This window comes from Lepidochelys olivacea (genome assembly GCF_965140295.1).
Source record: "Lepidochelys olivacea isolate rLepOli2 genome assembly, chromosome: 2".
Taxonomy (NCBI): Eukaryota; Metazoa; Chordata; order Testudines; family Cheloniidae; genus Lepidochelys; species Lepidochelys olivacea.
This window is the reverse complement of record NC_140412.1, coordinates 205,912,370-205,933,466: the sequence shown is the minus strand read 5'-3', so window position 1 is coordinate 205,933,466 and position 21,097 is coordinate 205,912,370. Positions and strand designations below refer to the sequence as shown.

At 42.0% G+C, this 21,097-nt stretch overlaps 1 protein-coding gene across 2 annotated transcripts in view; it reads right to left on the bottom strand.

Moving 5' to 3' along the window:
• COLQ (collagen like tail subunit of asymmetric acetylcholinesterase) overlaps window positions 1-20,708 on the bottom strand; it is a 65,790-nt gene extending 45,082 nt beyond the window's left edge. Inside the window, exon 1 of one of the 2 annotated variants that reach the window (XM_084619098.1) lies at window positions 20,423-20,708. In XM_084619098.1, coding sequence (XP_084475224.1) covers window positions 20,423-20,528 — 106 coding nt within the window. In that variant the 5' untranslated portion in view covers window positions 20,529-20,708. The remainder of the gene's footprint in view (window positions 1-20,422) is intronic. The other variant, XM_084619099.1, reaches the window with a different exon arrangement.
• Between the last annotated feature and the right edge of the window lie 389 nt (window positions 20,709-21,097).

The window sequence follows — 21,097 nt, the reverse complement described above, 5'->3', positions numbered from 1 at the left end:
AAAAAAGTACAGAGAAGGGCAACATAAATGATTAAGGTCATGGAACAGTTTCCATTAGAGGCGAGATTCAAAAGACGGGGACTGTTCAGCTTAGAAAAGAGACAACTAAGGGGGGACAAGACAGAGATCTGTAATATCATGACGGGTGAGGAGAAAGTGAATAAGGAACTGTTATTTACTCCTTCACATAACACATCCAATGAAATGAATAGGCAGCAGATTTAAAACTAACATAAAGAACTATTTATTCACACTATGCACAGTCAAACTGTGGAACGCATTACCAGGGGGTATTGTGAGGGTCAAAAGTACAAGTGGGCTCAAAAAAGAATTGGGTAAGTCCATGGGGGATAGGTCCATTAATGGTTATTAGCCAAGATGGTCAGGGATGCAACACAATGCTCTGGGTATCCCTAAACTTCTGACTGCCGGAAGCTGGATGTAGATAACACGGAATGGACCACTTGATAAATTGTCCTGTTTCATTCATTCTCATGAAGCATCTGACACCATCCAATATTAGAAGAGAGGGATTAATATAAAATTTCCAAATTAAATTCCTATGAAAACAAATCTGACAGAAGTGTTGTAGATTAATTGCACCCCTAGCTGACGCAAATAGCTGAGGTGTTACATTCTAGTACGTATTCACTGGATTGGGGACTGTGTCTGTCTCTTTATTCACATAATATACCATTTAATGCAATTCCATGCTCTTCACAAGGACTGGAATTTCATCATAACATCACAACACACAAAAATTACATTTAAGAGTGTGTCTTAAACCAATCAAAATCAGGACATTTTGATTCCAGATTGAAACTTGTTACATTATTCAGCTAAAATCTGTTCCTAAAATAGCATATAACTCACCTGGCACAGAAGAGTTTGGAAAGCCTGTAATACTTACTGGGATAATATTCATAATTTGATTATTTAAATCTAAAGGGCTTAATTCTTCATTCGGATTGAGCTATGCAATGCACCTCACACATATTTTGAGGCTGCCTGGGAGCCTAACATAAGCTATAGCAATCTCACACAAGCTATGGCTGCTTTAATTTATGTCCAACTGCCCATGTCTCTTAATGGTTGTTTCAGCAGCCATGAAGAGCCAGAATACAACCGGGTTGCAGCCATGCCACTTTCCTTTGGCTACACCCTTGGCATGCCCCCACATTGAGGGCTGTGATGGGTTGGGGGGCGCAGCCTAGAGTCAGTGTATAGTAGAATTCCCTGGTGGGTATACCTACTGCCTTTACATCGCTTTTTCACCACCAGAGTAGTGTTGTCTTTGGGCAATGGCGAATGAGATCCTATGTCTAAATTACCACGGATATCTTTGTTTTTGTCATTTAAATCTAGGCTTTTACTTACTGTGCCATTTTCAAAGCATTGCAAAGGATTTTCGCCACATGACTCCTATTCAGAATCAGTTTGCTAATTCTTAAGGACCATTATTTAATAAAACATGCATGAATTCCCTTCATCTTTATTTATTTAACCTTAGCTTTACAAGCAAATTAGAAAAGGTCTCCCCATAAAAAGTGTTGATGCAAATAATTAAGAATGATAGGCAGGAAAGTATGCTAGTACAGTTCTATAGCACTTCTACTAGCAACTCCATTTAAATTGTAACCTCTGGGTTCCATAGAGAGTCATCGACTTAAGGACTTGTCTGCACTGGGTTTTCCTGCATCTGTATAGCTACACCAATGTAGCTGCACTGGTGCAAACCACTAGACTATGTACATGCTGTATTGGTATAAAAAGTAATTTGCCTCAGTGGGTCTTATTCCGATTTATAATGCTGTAGCATGTCTATACTGGGAATTTCCACTGGTGTAAAAAACACTTACAGAGGCAATGTGCTTTAGCGGATTGTGCTCTGGTCTTGGAACCAGGGGACCTGAGTTCTATTCCTGACTTAGCCCCTACCCTGCAGAGAGATCTTGTGCAAGTCACTCCCCTACCCTGGCCTGGTGTCTGCATGCCATATTTGGGGTCAGGAAGGAAATTTTTCCCTGCCTCAGACTGGTGGAGACCTTGGGGGGTTTTCACCTTTCTCTGCAGCGTGGGGCACTTGCAGGTTTAAACTAGTGTAAATAGTGGATTCTCTGTAACTTGAAGTCTTTAAACAATGATTTGAGGACTTCAGTAACTCAGCCAGAGGTTTGGGGTCTGTTACAGGAGTGGGGTGGGTGGGTGAGGTTCTGTAGCCTGCAATGTGCAGTCTGACTAGATGATCATGATGGTCCCTTCTGACCTATGAGTCTGTCTTGACTATTTAGACCGTAAGCTCTTTGGTGCAGGAACTGCTCCCCGACTCTAGCTACATCTATACTTGGCACAGCAGGTGTGATTCCCAGCGTATGAAGGCACACTCACACTAGCTCCCACAGTGTCAGCATGTTAACACTAGTAGTGTAGCATGGGCAGCAGAGATCAGTCATGTTGAGTACATACTCATGGGGTTCAGGCGGGTTCATGGCTAGCCCACGTCACCTTGTATGGAAAAGCAGTTGAACATACAAGCACAGCCAAAACCCTGCAGTTTTCAAAAACCAGCACCTCTAGGAAATAGCTTGAGCTGGAAGTGCATTCTGGGTACTGCCATGCAAATAATATTGAGCATTCTACTTTGCAGCAGGTGTGGAAATGTGAGAAAAATATCCTACATATTGAGGAGTGTAGAATAAAAAAAACGTTAAACTGCCTCCACACAGCCCAATCTCCTCAAATTGGGGTGGTTTTTTTTTTAGATTCTTTCCAAGACTATTTGTTACACTAAAATATTGTAAATCTCAGCATTTGAGACAAGCTATTTGTACTCGGCATGCCATGTGTACTGAATAATAAATAAAACCACAGTGTTGCTACATCCAGCTCTGTGCATGCCCCAAGTACTAAACTTGACACAAACGTATCAACAAAAGCCTTTATTTCCCATGAAGCAGAAGCACCCCAGTTGCTTACAGCCAGTCAATCTGACCCCATGCAACCAACAATGGCTGTAGTGGCTTGATTATCAGATTCAAGGTTGAATTTAAGTTGCTGGCAGTTGGAAATATTGCTTTTTTACTTTCAAATGGAGCCATTTTGAATAGGAGTTTATTGGGGGTGGGGGGGAACATATCAGCAAAGCAATTCAGCACATGCTGAAGTTTAAGCTTGTGTGTATAGTTCCATTGACTTTGTGTTTCTCCCCTCCTCCACACTGACCCATCGGAGCAGGACCTCATGAAAAGGTATAACAGATGCATATTCCCATGTGGTCCAGGAGAGTTCTCAGTGATTCTCCTGTGGTGGGATGGCAGCACCATGCTGTCCTCAACAGCACACTCTAGCCCATATCTTTTTGTTATCACAGAAGAATTCTTCTGCTCATAATTTATTTATCCTAGTACTTTAGAACTATAGTATGGATTTTGCAATTTGGAAATACTCTACAAATGGACAAGCCCTGAACCCATTGAAGCTGATAGTAAAATTCCCATTGGTTTCAAATCCTGGCAGCCTGGGCACTCTTTTTCACCCAATCGAAATACATCATCCAGATTTTCCTCTCTCTGCTGTTTTTCATCCTACCAGTTTAGGACCTGATCCAATTCCCACTGACATTAATGGGATTGGATCAGTCCCTTAGCCTCAGTACTGCAATGCACAAAGAGGTTGTCTGCAGCAATGTGATTCCAAAAATGTTTTCAGTAGCCCAACAAGCAAGTCAGCAGGTGTTTTACTTATTCTACTTTGTCTCAATCACAGATCTGGATTTGTCAGATAAGCTAGAGAATAGAGTTATCCAAGGACGGAATCCAGTTACTATTTGACTCGACTGATGCCAGATTATATCCCACACTTAGGCTGTAAAGACACTCTGGGCACAAGATCCAAAATAAAAACCACTTTTCACTAATCTCGCTTCCAATCACTTTTCTTAACAAGGGTATTTTTACCAGGTGGGACTTGTTCACTTTCACCAGCAAGAGCTGCAGAAGGTTTTTATTTACTTAAGAGATTTGAATATTTATTCCATTGCACCTGTAGATAAATAGAGTTAATTTATATTATTCAGAGATCCTACCAAAACATTGTTTCAGATGAGATTAGAGACGGGTAATTCAATCTCAGAAAGAATCCATAATTCAGAACCTTTTTGAATTTCTTAGGTTGTGGTATTTGAATCTCAGCAGAAGATTTTATTCTATTTGGGAGAAGGAAAAATATTTTTTTCTTTGCTCAAAAGAAACAAAAAACAGTGTTGTGTTAAAATGTTTGAAGTGCTTCTTATAGACTTTAGATCTCACCGTACCAAAGGCTTGGTGGTTCCGTACATTTTTCTGAATTCTCCTGTCTCTAGCTTAGTCACGACACAACAAAATATAAACATATTCTGTCATAGGTTACTTTGAATACAGCCTATCTTGCATAGGTGTAACAGATGGTAGAATCCGGATCTTAAATATTTCAGACCGTCAGAGTGTCCCTAATTGCAGGGTTGTGCCACAGCTGGTATAAGTATGCAAGAGCATCATTAATATTACTCCTGAATAAAGAGTTCCCGTTGACTAGTCTTCAGTGACAGCTGGATCAGGCCTTAAGGTTATATACCGTATTGCTGCACTAGGGGCCTGATTCGAAGCTCCTTGAAATCAGCAGAATAGAGCAAATTGCGTAATATCACAGGCACCTTATAACCATACATAATAAGATAGTTATGCTAAATATCATCATAGGCTACATTCTGACCCCGTTATTCTTGCTTAATAGTAACTTGTTCGATGATTGATCCCACGGATTTCAGTGGGACTGCTCATGTGATATAATACCGTTTAGACTTGCCTGTGTAGATGGGTATAGAATGTGCTGCTCAACCCAACAGTGTTATAAATACAGGTTACTGTGAAGCATTTTGGGAAAGCTTTGATTTGATTGTGCAAAAACACCATGCACTGCCAAGTTCAGTCAAAAAAACTCCCACTGGTTTGTTTCAGTGGAACAGGATCAGTCTTGAATTAGAAAGTGTTTATCATTTTTCACCTAAATTGTTGCTAGTGTCTGGGTTATTCTTATATCCAAATCAAGGGCATGAACACTATTTAGTCCTATGCATGTATGTTGTGTCTAGTAGTTGCTTCAAAATAAAAAATATGCTAAAACTAAACTGCCGCAGCATTTAATTTTCTTTTGGCATCTTGCCTATTTCAGCTAGGGGTTGGAAAACCCACCATCTGAGACAGGGTCCAAACTATAGCCTTAATTCTGCCCATATAGCCACACAGAGTCCTTCTGAAGAAGGACCACTTTGCAGGCTCAGGATCCATATGGACCTACAGATGGATAACTATTGAAAATCCACTGAAGTCAATGGAGCTACATCAGCATAACACCGGTTTGAGATCAGAATCAGGCTCTCAGTTTTTCACTGCTCAAAATTATCTGATTTATAGAAAACAATTATAGTCTAAGTTAAAAAAAGGGTAGGCTAGCTTGTTTAACCAGATTTCCAGACAAAGTGATACCATGGAAAAAATATTTAACACGTTTCTCTTCCACTACGTGCAACCACCATTCTCACCTTCATCCCGGACTAGAATCACAGCAGCTGTCTAAAGGCTTGTCTTCCCAATATCTGACTTGATGGCTTGCCCAAATTCTGACTGACAGACTCTGCCAGGCAGAGAGAGGCCTCTAGTCACTGACACTCCATCACAGGTGCGTTTCCCACTTGGCTGTTGATCAAAACTAACCATAAACAACAAGCTGGGCAGGCCAGTTTCTTAATGATTATGTGCTCACTCTCCAGAAAGTGAAACTTTCATCTGCTTTGCTTTCATTCATTCAGCCTCCTCTCACTCTCCCCACAAGGACACCACCACTCTGTATGTGAGCAGCCTTCAGGTATATATTAATGATTTTTTGAGTGAAAACATCTGTGGCCAAGACACTAACCCCTTTTTAAATGATTTAATGCTTGTGAAGGGGGCCTTTTAATAGCTCAAGCAACAGCTCCTTTGACAGAACATGCACAAGATTTAATTGAAGAACCATGCGGGCTTGTTGCTAGAGTCCCAGTCCCCTCCCAACCATTTTGTTGCTCTCTGCATTGCATCACATCTGAAATTAGACTGTAAATTCTCTAGAGCTGGTTGGAAATTGACTTTTTTTCATCCCAGACTGGAAAGTTTTCAGCCAAATTTTCTTCAATGATCATTTGAAATTTTCCACGGGAAACAGGCATTTTCTGCATAAACATTTTAGTTTTGTCAAAAACCCAATTTGCCATCAAAAACAGTTTTGACAAAAAATAGTTCAGACAGCCCTAGCAGAAACATTGGGTTTTCTCTGTCCTGTAATGCAGCAAAAACACTTTCAGAAACTATCAGAAAACTAAAAGAAATAAAATATTTATAACTAATAAAAGTTCAGCAGTCAGTAGCAGCATGGGCTTCCTCATGGTGTCCAGCCAATGAACCTCAGTCCCCTTCATTTGGAGGACAAGAATTTGTTTCTGTAGTCCAATGGTTCTCAACCCACAGGCCATTTGCAGCCCAATCAGCTCACAGCTGCAGCCCATCTGACATCCTCAGGGCAGGGCCATACAGGTAGTATTTATATATTGTGTAGATGTGGCCCACTAACACACAGAGAGCTGCATATGTGGCCCACACTGATAAATAGGTTGAGAACCACTGCTCTAGTCCCATTCAATACTTGGCTCAGAACTGCCAAAAGAGTTCCAAGGTCTGCCAATTGTGTTGGTAGGTCACTTGATGTGGACTTGCATTCGCTGGGAACTGGTGGTTAACCAAGAATGTGTTTGCATAGACTATCAAACAAGCACCAGATGGAAATGATTTTGGGGCTATTTCTTTTAGCCAGTGGTAGCAACTTCTACAGCATAAGAGGTGGGCAACACTCCCTACAACAACCCCCTAGTCCTAGCCTTAGGGAGACTGGAAATGGAAGGAGAAACTACCTGGTGCCTGCTAAATTTCCCAGGGAAGGAAAGATCATCTACACTCAAAGGCATCAGAGCTGTATGTCGGAGAGAGAAGTGTTGTATACTGTCCCCTCAAATTCCATGTATAAGGAAGGCTCTGAGATGAGGGACCAAAGGAAGAGAGTGTTTGCATGGATTGGCCCAGACCATGGATGTGCAGCACCCATCTTTTTAGGCTCACAAAACGTGAGAACCAAAACAGGTCAGTTATGCACAATTTTGCTTCTATAGCACCTTTCATCTGAAGAGCAGTAGGCACTTAACAGACATTGATGAATTAAGTCACACAACTAGGTAACTATTATCCCCAGTTTACCAAATGGGAAACTGAGGTACAGAGAGCTAAACAATTTGCCCCCAAATCACAATATGGATCAGTTACATAATCGGGGCTAGAACCAGGCCTCCTGAGTCACCATTCCCGGCTTTAATAGCTTTATAAAACAAGGCTCTAAAACTCAGCAGCTTGGTATCACAATACAAAGCTCTAGAGAGTGTGATTGTTAAAACCAATATTCAACACAATCCCTGCTACAACCTGCAATCCTAACGGCCAATGCATTAAGGCTGCTGTATCAGCCCCACAAGAGCCCGGTATGCAGTGCCGTATTATACAATCCCATAGTATTTTATCTGTGAGGTTAGTAACAATAACACAGTGGAACACCAGCACTGCGCTTCTGCAATTGCAAGAGCAAGATGGGTCAAAATATACCTGACTTTCATGTTATTCCCCCAGTATGTTCAAACAATCCCAAGCAATCTCCATGTGAATCCAGGTGCTCCTGTGCTCTCAAAAAGCTTTCTGAGACTAATTTGAATTCCAATTTTATTCCTGGTGTGTCTCCACTGACTTCAATAGAGTCACAGCAGGGATAATTTTGTCCCCCTGGGCTCTAACAGAAAATAAAACCCATATCAATGTAGCGCATAAACCTGTATTCCTGAAATTTCTGGAACTTTATCATTAGAAATCCATTCCTCTATCTAAAGAAAACTGAAACTGAATCCATGGCTTCTTTAGGTCAGTCAGCCCTCTCTGCACATGGGGATACCCTCCCATAAGCGCGTGCACACACCCACACCGGATACGTCTATACCGCACATTCCTTTCAGCAGCATGTAGAATATGTACACTACCTACCCCCCAGTAAGGGTATAAATAGTAGTGCAGACACTGCTTAGGTGAGTCAAGACACACCTGAACCCTTTGGGTGTGTGCTCGGGAATGTACCCTACGCAGCGCACTGCTTGCCCAAACGGTGCCTCCCATCTCTACACTGATACTTTAAGAGGTCTAGTGGCCTGCTGCCTCCCCATGGCTGGAGTCTTTCCCCTGTGGCAGTGGGGAGTCTTCCCCCACCACAGGAACCTGCTGGAGCCTCTCCCCACCACAGGGAAAGGCTCCGCCAGGTAGGGGACAGAGGGAAAGGCTCCAACAGCTCCTTGCTGGCAAACTTTTCTTCACTGTCTCCCCATGCCAGAGCCTTTCACTGACACAGGTAGTTATACACTAAGTGTGGATGCAGCCTGCTTTTCACTGTGGCGTGTAGCAACACATACGCTACATGCCGCCACAAGAGGCATGCAGTGTAAATGTAGCCATCATATGCATGCAGTTTTTCACATGCTTGTTGCACACTCCATTTCTCTCCTGCTAGCCTCCAGTTGCTGAGGAAAATAATAAGCAGGCCCCTCTCCCACTCATCAGGAGTGGCAGAAGCACCCTAAAAGTGTGGGGAGGGCCCCACAGGCCTCCGAATTAGGGCTCTGCCCCGCCGTGCCATGCAGCCCCCGTGAGGCTCTGCCCTCTTACCGCCCATTGCACCGATATTCGCATCCCCCCGCCCCTTCCCCCAAGACTCCACCCTCACACCACCTCTTCCCCCCAAAACCCCGCCCCCTCGCTCACTCTTCTCCACCCCCTCCCCACATCGCTCACCCTCACGACCAGTAAAAAGTGAGAAGGCCATGGCCTCTCCTGTTCTGGCACCCCTGCCACTCATCCCTCTCCATCTTCTCAGCCCCTTTTCATGCCCTTCTGACCAGTATGCTCTCATTCACCCAAGGTTCATCTGTTTTGGCCTCTCTTGTGTGAGGGAAGATGATCCCTGGGAGGTGGGGGAATGGTGATATCTCCCTCAAGAAAAAGAGAAGTGGGGTTCTACCTCGAGTTTGTTTTCTTTCCCTCCCCAACACCATGATTAAAGCTCTTCCCCACTCCTCTCCTGCCCACAGAGAGAGGGCCTTAGCGGGTTAGTAAAATAGCTCATGTTACAACATTGTAAAATGCTGCAAGTTGGTACTGGTGCCTCTACATATTTCTCTCTCTTCCAAGTTTGATCCCACAGGGCTTACACACATGTAACGGGTAGCTCCTGGTTAGTAGGGAGCAGCTCAAGAGAAGGTGTACTCATCTGGAGTACTGTGTCCAGTGTTGGGCCCCACACTACAAGAAGGATGTGGGAAAATTGGAAAACGTCCCGCAGAGGGCAACAAAAATGATTAGGGGAGTGGAACACATGTTTTAAGAGGAACTGGGATTGCTTAGTCTGCGGAAGAGAAGAATGAGGGGGGATTTGATAGCTGCTTTCAACTACCTGAAAGGGGGTTCCAAAGAGGATGGATCTAGACTGTTCTCAGTGGTAGTGGATGACAGAACGAGGAGTAATGGTCTCAAGTTGCAGTGGGGGAGGTTTGGTTGGATGTTAGGAAAAACTTTTTCACTAGGAGGGTGGTGAAGCACTGGAATGCGTTACCTAGGGAGGTGGTGGAATCTCCTTCCTTTGAAGTTTTTAAGGTCAGGCTTGACAAAGCCCTGGCTGGGATGATTTACTTGGGGATAGGTCCTGCTTTGAGCAGGGGGTTGGACTAGATGACCTCTTGAGGTCCCTTCCAACCCTGATATTCTATGATTCTATGATTCAAAGCAGCATTAATGCCAGCAGGGAATTGTGTGCTCCCTGCTTAACTCAAGCCTGGGATAACATCACCATCTGCACCCCAACAGCGGTCCAGGCTCTCACAATTTGTTGTGGCACTGCTACAAAGAGAAATCACTGCCTTCTCTGTGCCTGTGACCTGCTACGCAAACAAAATTACCTTTAGATTCTTCTTCTGAGGCCAGAGTTCAGTTCCCGCTGAGCGCACCTGCCAGGAGCTGCCCCAGATAACAGTCAGCCACCAGTTCAGTTTGACTAAAATCAAAGGAGTTTGCATTTGAAACCTTACAAAAAGGGAGCAGAAGTCCTAAAATACACATCATGCTAAATTCAGAGGTGACCTTCATGGAGGTTTAAATTAGACTTCAATAGGTGGAGTTAAGTGGATGCAAATTGGTCTATGTTGGTGCTGAGGAGCTGGAAGACGGCACAAGAAGGGAGTGACCTACTTTAACTTAAACCTTCTTACATCCTCCTGGTAGCTGCTTTTCCTGATGCTCCCTTTTTTTTTTCCAGCTCATTCACATGGAATTACACAATTTTAGGCTCCCTAAGACTAATGGACCAAAACCACAAGTGATGTGTATGAGGGTGCACATTGGTAAGTGTTGGGAGTCTAAGGCTTAGTTAGTCTGCACTACGAAGTTTTGCTGGCAAAGCTATGTCGGTTAGGAGAGTGGGGGGAAAATCACATACCTGTAATCTCTACAGCAAAGTTGGCAAAACCCCGTGTGCAAAACCTCTGTCGGCATCTGCTGCATATGCACTGAAGGTTCTGCCAGCACAGCTATACTCGTATTAGCTAGGATGGCAGAGCATTTGTAGTGTAGATAAGACCTAAGATGACACAACATACTTGCTGAGGAACCCCCACCTGCTTAGACTGACCTGTACTGACCTGAGAATTGGGCCTTTCCGTACTACATGAATACTACACAGTGCATTGCTAGCACTAGCTTGCAGGAGCTCTTTAGAAACCATGTCAGGCATTTAGTAATATTTGTATTTTCTGTTTTCACTGTTACAATTCCCAGTGCATGTTGTTTGGTGTTTTGTTTTGTTTTTAATCCAAGATGGACCGGATCCATCTGTTGTTAGAGACTGAGTTGGTACGTGTCTAAAAGCTGGGACTTTTGAAGGGAAGATTCTCACTGTCCTCTCAAGAGTAGCAGGAAAAATACACCCAACAGACTACAGTAAGTACTGGTTGATAGTGGTTCCAACTCAAAAAATTCCAGTCCTCCACCCTCCCAGCAGGGACCACACCCCAGTCCCCACTCATTGCCCTCCACAGAGACCCTGGGTCTCCTTTGGCCAGGAGTCTCCACTCTCTCTTACCCAAACTGTGCATGAGATGGTGCCACCAGATGCCGAGTTCTTGGCAGACTCCCCTGCACGTTACCATACAGGAACAGACTTCCCATGCTCAGGTTGTGACCCACTTGGTCTGGCCACCCCTCTGTCTGGATAGACAGGCAGCAAGGTCAAATCTGAGAGCCATTGAGCCCCGGCGTGCTTGTTTGCAATGCTTGAATGCCATTCATTGAAATTTGGTTCAATCCCCTTCCATCTACACAGGTATGTGTGTCAAATTTCAGTGCTGTTGGGACCACTCAGCCAGAGCAAGGTTTTGGACTGCTGATTCAGTACAGGACCACTGCTTAAAATTGGTTGGGCCATTCCTCCCCAGACCCACAGCTATGGAACTTACAACCAGAGCAAAAAACCGTGGGTGGGTGGGGGCATTCGTGCTCCCTTACCCCCAAATGGGGATACCACATTACAAATACGCTTGGAGAATGATGTGTGTCTCTATCTCCTAATTAGAGAGCTGGACCCAGTGGCACTAAGAGAGGAAAGCGGCTCTCACAACCTGCAGTACAGATTGCTCTGTGATTGTTATTTAGGCATTGCACTATACCACAACTGCCTGTATTGTATTCCTGTGTATCTAATCTAGAGACAAAAGGGAAGGGGTCTATATGTGGTACTGCTAATAAAGCTTGGGATTAAGCCAACATTATTTCATACCCATGCCTGTGTGTAAATTGTGTGGAATTAAGTCTGAACTAAAGGAAAGCATTATTCAGAGAACTGTAGAAGTTAGAGATGGAAAAGATTTATTTCATCTTCTAAACAACCCTCTTGCCAGGATGGATAGACAGATACTGCGTACTTCAGTGTTCTGACCAAGCTGGTTTTACCCTTTGAGACAAAGGACAAAACTTATGTCCTCAAGGCTTGGTCCCAATTTTCATGTTAAAAAAAAAAGAAGTGAATAACTGAGAAAAGTTCAGTATAGCATTAGCACAAGAAATATACACCACTGGCAATAATCTTGCATTGGTAAAGGTCGCGTGCGGGGGGAGGAGGGGCAGAGACCCACAATGCCTTTTTTATATAGTAATTCTATGATTACTTCATATACCTAAATATTTCCATCTGAGGAAAGAGTGCCTTGTCACTGAAGTTGTGGCCCAGAGACCTGGGTTCCATTCCCGCTTTGCCACAAGCTTCCTGTCTGACCATTGGCAAGTCAACTTGCCTATCTAGGCCCCAGTTCCTCATCTATAAACTGGGGATAAGAATACTTCCTTACCTCACAAGGATGTTGTGAGGTTAAATGCATTAAAGGTTATGAGGTGTTTAGATGTTATGGCGATGAAGATAGATAGACAAGGGAACTTTCCCTCCCTGCAGGTTGCATACTATTAAACAACACTGAGTTTCTGTAAAAAAAAAAACAAAAACAAAAACCCAACCCCTCCCCCGTCCAAAAAAACCACCCCATCTTCTTTCTACAAGGGAGATGGCATTTTAAAGCCCATAGAAAGGAAACATTTATATAAATGCAGCTCACTTGGCCATTAGGTCCCATGCCTATTACTTTCATGAGGTGTTTGAACAGGAGCTTTCTCCCTCACCAACCAGCCTCATCTTCTATTCTTTTATTTGTGATGTCACAAATTGTTACTGTGTGATTACTGTGGAAATTTAGAATGATGTCTTCACTGTTTCATCCAGCAAGAGAAGAGATGCTGGGAGGGGAAATTCCTTATTTAAATAAAATTCCTTATTTAAATAAAATATCTCTGCTAATCAGCAAATATGGCATGAATTTATGAAACACAATGGGAATTGAGTTTATGCCTTAACTCTCTCCTATCATGGATGTACCTCTTTAAATATTTTCCCTTTTGTGTTCAGTAGTCTTTAGCAAACTGATTTTTATCGGCAGAAAAAAAAAACACTTTGTAGCCTAAAGAACAAAGCGAAGGTAAGGGGCAAGAGGATGTTATCCCTTTTGACCCGAGTGGTTAGCCAATATTCTTAACAGGTTGTTTCCAGTTGGAAGAAGAAACTGAGACAGAGTCGGCTATTTCTTTGATGCAATCCTGTTAATTTCTAAAGAATGTACACAGTGCTGTTTCCCTGAACAATCAAACAGCAGGAGGCAGTTTCTTTGCTCATAGCTCCAAGCCTTTTTCCAGACAGAACGCTGCCCAAAAGCACACTATCTCCCTCTCTCTCTCTCTCATGCGCCTCTCTGGTTGTTTCTGGTGCTTCTGTGCCACCTTCTGTGGTGTTTCTGCTGCCTCTTTCCACACATATGCAGTTCCCTCAAAAAATGCCCAGCCCCCTACAGTTACACTGAACCTCTAGTAAAACCTTTCTGCCCACATAGCTCAGTTTCAGACCAACCTTGCATGTGGTCTGTGTTTTGGGTGGTGGCTCCTATTGTTTAGCTCTCTAGTCCATAAAGAAGCTTAATTGCTTTTTACATTTATCCTGAATTAAGGGCAACTGTTACACTCACCAGTTTCAATGAGGTTTCACCCAACCCCCAGCATAACACTTTGTTCCTCTTCACTGAAAAATACATCATCTAAAAGCATTCATTTGTCATCACTGTAACTTGGAGCAAGCAAAAATAATGGTAGCAATAACATCAATAATGCTGCATTTTATAATCTTTTTGTATCCTTTTAAATCAACGTAATCTGCCATGTTCATTTTATAGGACTGGGTATCAATATTCTTAGAAGCCCACAGAAGAAAACTGAATCATACTACAAATTTGTGTTGGGCATAAAGGGACATTTTGGTCAGTTTAACTATCCAAATATTTTGTCTCCTCCTCTTTTCCCCCCACTTTGTGACTCTCCAGTATTCTACGCTTCCCTTCTTGTGATACAATCCTTGGGAACCTTCAGGCTGGGTCCCTAGGAGAGGGAGGGAGGACTTAGCGTGTAAGCTCCTTGGGGCAGGAACTGTCTTTTTGTTTTGTGTGTGTACAATGCCTAGCACAATGAGGTTCTTGTCCATGACTGGGGTTCCTAGTGACTATGGTAACACAAATAATAAACGAACAATAATAATAAGGATCTTTAATTGATCTGAACCTGGAAAGAGGTTTGCTTCACTGCGGTTCTTACAACACTTAACCCTACTAAAAATAAGTGTGAAATTCGTTTTTAGAATTCATTAATAGATTTACTTCATTCCTCTATTACACAGCAGAGTCACTCAGATGCCGTGGTGATGGGCGCAGTGCAAGGACCTAAACAGAATAAAACTTTGGAAAAAAATGATAAAACAACTCAGCCAAACTATATCTTTAGAAGGCGATGCTACAGGACCCTCTCACAATATTAAATAGCCCTGCTCCTCCATTAGGGTTTAATTACCTGCCCTCCTCCCCAATGGTTTTATTGCCATGTTGCTACACTGACATGTGGAACCATGGTCTCATGTCTGAGCATGCTGTAATATTATTCCCTGAAGCATTTCCTCTAGAAATGATGTTTCAGCACCAGGAAAACAGACTGGCTGGTGTTGACATGACATTTCCAATACTTCTAGGAACTGCGAAGCACTGTTGTACCAGGTTGTTGGTGATCTGTGGGGCAGCAGAGTGGAAAGGGGAGAGGGTTTTCCTTTTTAATCTCCATCTTTTTTTAAAAAAAGATTGATCCAAGTTGTCATTCCTTCCCAAAATATTTCACATAATCAAGAATGTTTTTTCCTATGTTGTTTATCTCTGCTTCCTAGTTACCACCTTGTGACCTGATAACCTCTTTATTTGTGACCTGTTGCCATGGAAAGATATGTGAGGACATAAATAAAAGACCACAAGTTTTCAAACATATCTGGAAAATAGCCAGATGTATTTTTACAACTATAGGAAAGACTCATCACTCAAGAATGAGCTCACTATTAAATTATTAGTTTTATACTTTGCAAGGTTGGTATTGAAACCTGTTCTTTAAACATGAAGTCACCTCTTGTTGCCAGATACAGATAACTAGCTTGGTATGCAGGTAGGGTGACCAGATGTCCCGATTTTATAGGAGCAGCCCTGATATTCAGGGATTTTTCTTATATAGGTGCCTATTACCTTCCACTCTCTGTCCCGATTTTTCATACTTGCTTTCTGGTCACCCTAGATGCAGGCTGATAGTGACTGAATGCAATGGGCAAGTGCAAGACCATTACAATATTTGGGAATTCAAATTGTGAAATGTTCGGTTTCCCCTTTCTCCCCAGCTGTGAGATTTCTACGGTCAAATACAGAACTTTGGATTTCCCTTAGAAGTTTATTGTCTCAAATGCAGATATAGTCAGAGCATCTCTTCTTTTTATTTCATTTCCCACTGATAAACTTTTTCCTACTGTTGGACCCCTTAGCAAGCAATTACCAACACATGGGTAAACAACTGCTCACCAGTGTGAGTAAGGGGTTCACAATCTGATCCTATGTTAAGGAATGGGAGAATTTCCTCCATTAAGGCCCCAGTCCTGCACTGAGCTTTGTGTAGATGGGCCCCTGCCCCTTACCCTTGAAGTCAAAATAACCCTGTGCATCTGCCAATACAGAGCTCCTTGCAAGATCAGGGCCTAAATTAGCACCCCACTTGAAAATAGTAACTTGTAGATTTAGAACGGAATTTGAAAATGCTTAACTTAAAGTTACATTTGACTTTGGGAAAATGTGAGTTCTGCTCCAATGGATAAATGCATTTGTATATATATTTTTCCAGTTAAGCCTAGATGCAGGAGTAGAATTACTTCCAATAACGAACATGTAATGACTGTGTGGTACAAACATCCATCTAATTAGAAACATATTTTAAATTAATTTAAATCACTGTTTTTCCAAAGGAAAATTAACTAGAGTAAGGTCATCACCAGGATCTTTTAGCTGAACTTTCCCCACTGAATTTTTAGATTAAAAGGAAACTCAGATCTGAACCACCTCTCAGTTAGGTTTTCTAAAACCAAACCCCAGCCTCCATGGGCCACCTTTAGTTTAAAATAAGGATAGAAATTATATGACATCCAAAACAAGCTTGTGAAGCACAAACCACCACTGTGTTCCCCACCCTTATTCCTAGATTTTTATTTTCCTTTAAGGCTGTGGATCAGCCTCTTTGTTTTCAGCATACAATTCACTGACTTTACAGATAATTTAAAAAAAATTAAGGATGAAATCCTGACCCTATTGAAGTCAATGCGAGTTTTGCCAATGACTTCAGTAAGGCCAAGATTTCACCCAAGAGCTTTTAAACCATTATTTGGAGGAATTCTGACATCATCATCCATTAGGAGCTTTTTTTCTACACAGTATCAAACAAATATTTGTAGTTATTGCAACGGCTTAGTGAAAGAGGGCCTGGTGAGGTTTATATGAAATATTTCATACCCAATAAGACAGTTATGAGGGTTGTCATGGAGAGTTCAAATTTTCAATATATTACAGTGGGATTATTTTTGTAATCCCGCTGGGCTAGGAACTGTCTTGTCATTATTTAGGTGTACAGTGCCTAACACAGTGGAGTCTGGATCCTTGACTGCGGCCTTCACATTCTACTATAATAATAATGTCAGTTTTTAAAAACAGACCATCTTCATTCACCCCAAGCAGAGGTTCACTGGAACTAGCATTGCAATTTTGTACCTTGCAATCATTGACATTAGAGATTGGCCCAAGATGTGACATTTGGATCTGTTGTGATAATTGGGCCTACAAATTTACCCTATTTGTGACTTTAATGTAAAAAGTGAGTGCAAGTTCACAAGATGTCACAATAACCTGTAACAACCAATGGTGATGAATGGTATGAAAAAGAGACAGAAAGATTGAACTAATCCAAACAAAAAGACCTACAGCCATCACTCAAGGACTGTGTGTTAAGATTATGTCTGCTAAACAAGAGAAGTGTGGAACCAGAAATCAGTGAGCCAAAATTGGTATGTTGGAAACTAGGCCTAATTGGTGGACAAAATAATGAGGGGATGGGCTATTCCACCCATCACTCCCTTTGTGGGTCCTTAAAGAAAGACTTAGGGGCAAAAAAATGGCTACTGGAGTGAGCTTCACCATCATGACTGCCACGTCCACCACCACCTGCGCCACCAGGCCTGCTCCTGAGAAATGTTCTGACCAGACCTGGCCAGAGAGAGGCCCCAGATGACATTGCCACTTCTGCCAGCTCCAGCTGAATCCCAAACACCAACTGGGATGAAATGGGATTGGACTTTTAACTACAGCAACAGCTCCGGCCCATCTCAGTTAACTGCTTCTCTTTTCCCCAGATTTACTACCAGTTTTGGTACCATCTCAGAGACTGTCAAAAAAGGGATTTTTCTTTCAAAAACTCTTTCCAGCTAAAGGGAAAGGGAACAAGGGCTGTGATTGAAAACCTTATTTAATACTTTACATTTCAAATGCTTTAACTGTTTCTCCTTCTTTTCTGTATCTTTAATAAAAGGTTGAAAGAATGTTTAATGGTGTGTTTGCCATGGCACTAAGCAGGTTGAGGTTGCTGTATGCCAAACCCCGAACCTCGTTTAATGCAGTTTGGCGCTGGACAGTGAGTAGGTTATCACTGGGCCCCTATATTCCATTTAAATGTATGCAACAAAACACACCCTTTTCTGAGACTTTTACTAGAAGACCCAGGCTGGATGGCGCAGGGAAGGGGAACAGAGGCACTTCCTGATATAGCTTCTGCTTTGGGAATCCTGTTGGCCAGGATTCCTCGTAGGCAAGCCAGAGGGGATGCACCATGGAAAATATTTTGCTGCTCCTCTGAACTCCTAGGAGCAAAGCTTGTCTCCACCTGTGAACAGCCAGTACTCTCTGTTGACAGCACGCCAGTTTCAGAGCTACAGGGGGCAGACCATGCTCCTCTTAGGACATGATGTTAGGGCCAGCAGATTAGTCTGTCACTCTCAAGTGCTATATACTGTCCCCACTTATTCCCAAAGCCATATGCTCCATGGGCAGGGCTCAGCTCTATATGTGTGGCAATGTTTACGTAAAACAGGTGAATAGCACTTATGACTCTGAATTTTCTTGTGAATACTGATTTCCATCTCAGACTTCATGCTGTTGCAGTTTTACAGACTCAGCAGTTTCAGTGCCCCCATTGTTGGCACAAACTCACCCCTCCTGCACCAATGGAACAATGTGAGATTTTAAGCATTTAGATAAACAAAATAATTTCTCAGGACTAATAACATGTATACTACATAACAGTCCAATATGATTTGGCCTATATAAGATATAAATAGGGGGCTTTCTGATATAAAAAGTAGCTCAACACTAACATTTCCCTTATGGAAAAATCATACACAATTGAATAAAAATAATAACATTTCTATAGGTGTATAAACTATCCCATAGAATTTAATGGAAAATTATTTGCCTCCTTACAGAATTCTATAGGATTTAAAAAAAAAAAAAAACTACACAAAGGATATAAAGGATATAAATTCTACACAACTACACAAAGGATATAAATTCTCTTTTAAGAGTAATTTACCATAGAAACCAGTTACATTTCTATAGAACCTTATTGGTTCTATCCCTATCAAGTGCTACAGGACTTTCCCAAAGGGTTCCCCCCATTATATTTGTTGCCAGCAAAATATTAATACATGAATGATGATATGTTTTTATGAATGAGGAGTTCAAATCATAGGAGCTAAATGGGTGCTGTGGACTGATGGGATAGTTCTGCATTTAAATCTGGCTGACAAAAAAAGAAAAGAAAAGAAAGAAAGAAATTGGATCCCAAGTGAAAAAATGAATGTGGTAGTTTTAATCTGATCCCTAAAGGGACATTTTTTTAAATCTCAGCACCTCCCATCTCTGAGCAGCAGTTCCTGCTAAGGAGAGATTTTCATGTGGAATATCCAAACAGATCACGACTTAAGTGCATGGATATTGACAAAGCTGTGAGAAGAAGCTTGTGCAGCGCCTGCCTCAAGCAAATGCAATTAGTTTCTCATTGAAACTAATAGCAGATTTTTAAAGAATAAAAAAACCTAAAGGAAATCTCCCAGGCAGTTAATATTGTATGGCTAAGAAGTCTATCACCATGCACTTGCTTCTTAGTCACTTTTCCCTCTTAAATGTTTTGACTATAATCTATCTGTTCTTTTATTTCACCAGTGAGATTTAAAATAAATAGGAGACAATATATCTTCAAAAGTGATTTTATCTGCAGGTTTTAAATTTGCACCTTTTGGGTAACTTACATTGTGTTAGGAACAGAGACGGAATCTTGGGATCCAGCCAAGCTCAAGCTGCAAAACCGGGATCCAGTTTTAAACAGACCCAAATGTAGACTGGCTGAATCCAAGCTTTTAGTAGGGGGGCCATCTCTGTTTACACATTCATAATAGCGGGAAAGAGAGAAAAAAAGATAGACACTTGCCATATAAAGAGGAAGCTAAAGTAACTCAAAGAAGAGCCATAATCATAGTTCTCCTCAACTTTCCCCTCACCTTCTAGTGGGCAAAGGAAAGCCTAGCTGATTAGAACGGTAAAACCTATTAAATGGGATTTCCAGTGCCCTGGCTCAGCTGACAATTAATCTGTTTTGCCTTTTGCCTGTCAGGGTTTTTCCATGCAGTGGGCTCTTGTTTGCTATGAAAGTCATCTGAGTATTTGTTAGTGTCACAGCCAGAGCCAGATGATGTTTATTCTGCTAACATCCAGTTGGAGTCCAGCAGCATTGGACGAGGTCAGGGATATATTTATAGAAGCAGCTATACATCAGGACTCATTTTCTTTCCCTTGCACTAATCTACCTAAGCTCATCCAAAATAGAAAGAAACATGCAGACATGCAACTAATATACTCATTGGGCTGGATCCTTACCTGGTGTAAACTGGTGTAGCAGCGTAGAAGTCAATTGAGCCACACTGATTTACACCAGCTAAAGCGCTGGTCTGTTATTATGAACAGGGAAAGCAATAATAACAATTTTTAAAAAAATCACGGTGTGTAGCAAAACAAGTTTTCAGTGAAAAATTACCAGCCACCTATTCTGGGAACTGCTAAATGTGCAATCAAGCACTGTTCCTCCCACTCCCTCAGTTGCTAGAACATGTGAAAGTTGGGCTGGATAGGAAAGATCCAGTCAATAAAAATAACAAAAAGACTTAAAGCAACATCATCATTTACCTGAGGAAACGGGGAAGACGCTGTCTATGAACGAAGTGTGAGATAGAACACAGCAGAAAAAAAGCTGAAGATAAAATCCCAAAGCTATTAAACTGAAGACAACCATGCTGGCTGCACTCTGTAAAATTCCAACTTAGAGATGCAGGTCTGCTCTGGGGATCTCTCTCTCTCTCTCCACTGTCTTCTCTATATCTGTCTTGCTTGCTCTCTCTTCCCCTTTCTCTGTGTGTGTGAGAGTGTGTGTTTGTATGTCTCTCTCGCGCTCGCTCTCCTTCTGTCTCTCTGTGCCTTTAGGAAGAAAGAATGCCAACCATTTCCCATTAAATCTTCTCCTTACACTAGACAGGGTTATATTTAACTCAAGCAGTGGATCAGATGCCCCCACCATGCATATTAGCTATTAAAACCATGGTGTTGGGGATTCTGTTTTTGTTAGCAGACACCAAAAGGCATTTTAGATGATAATAACAAGGAGGAGGAAAGTGAGATATTGTAAACTGAACCAGAAACAGCATCCCTCATTACTGACAACCAGACACAGACATCAAGATAGGGAAACTCCCAGTCTAGTTTACTTATCACCATTTTGCAGTTCAGTTTTTGCATTACACTAATTTTGGACCGGGCCATTTCACCTTTGGCTGATATGATTATGTGTTAGTTAATTATTGTTAA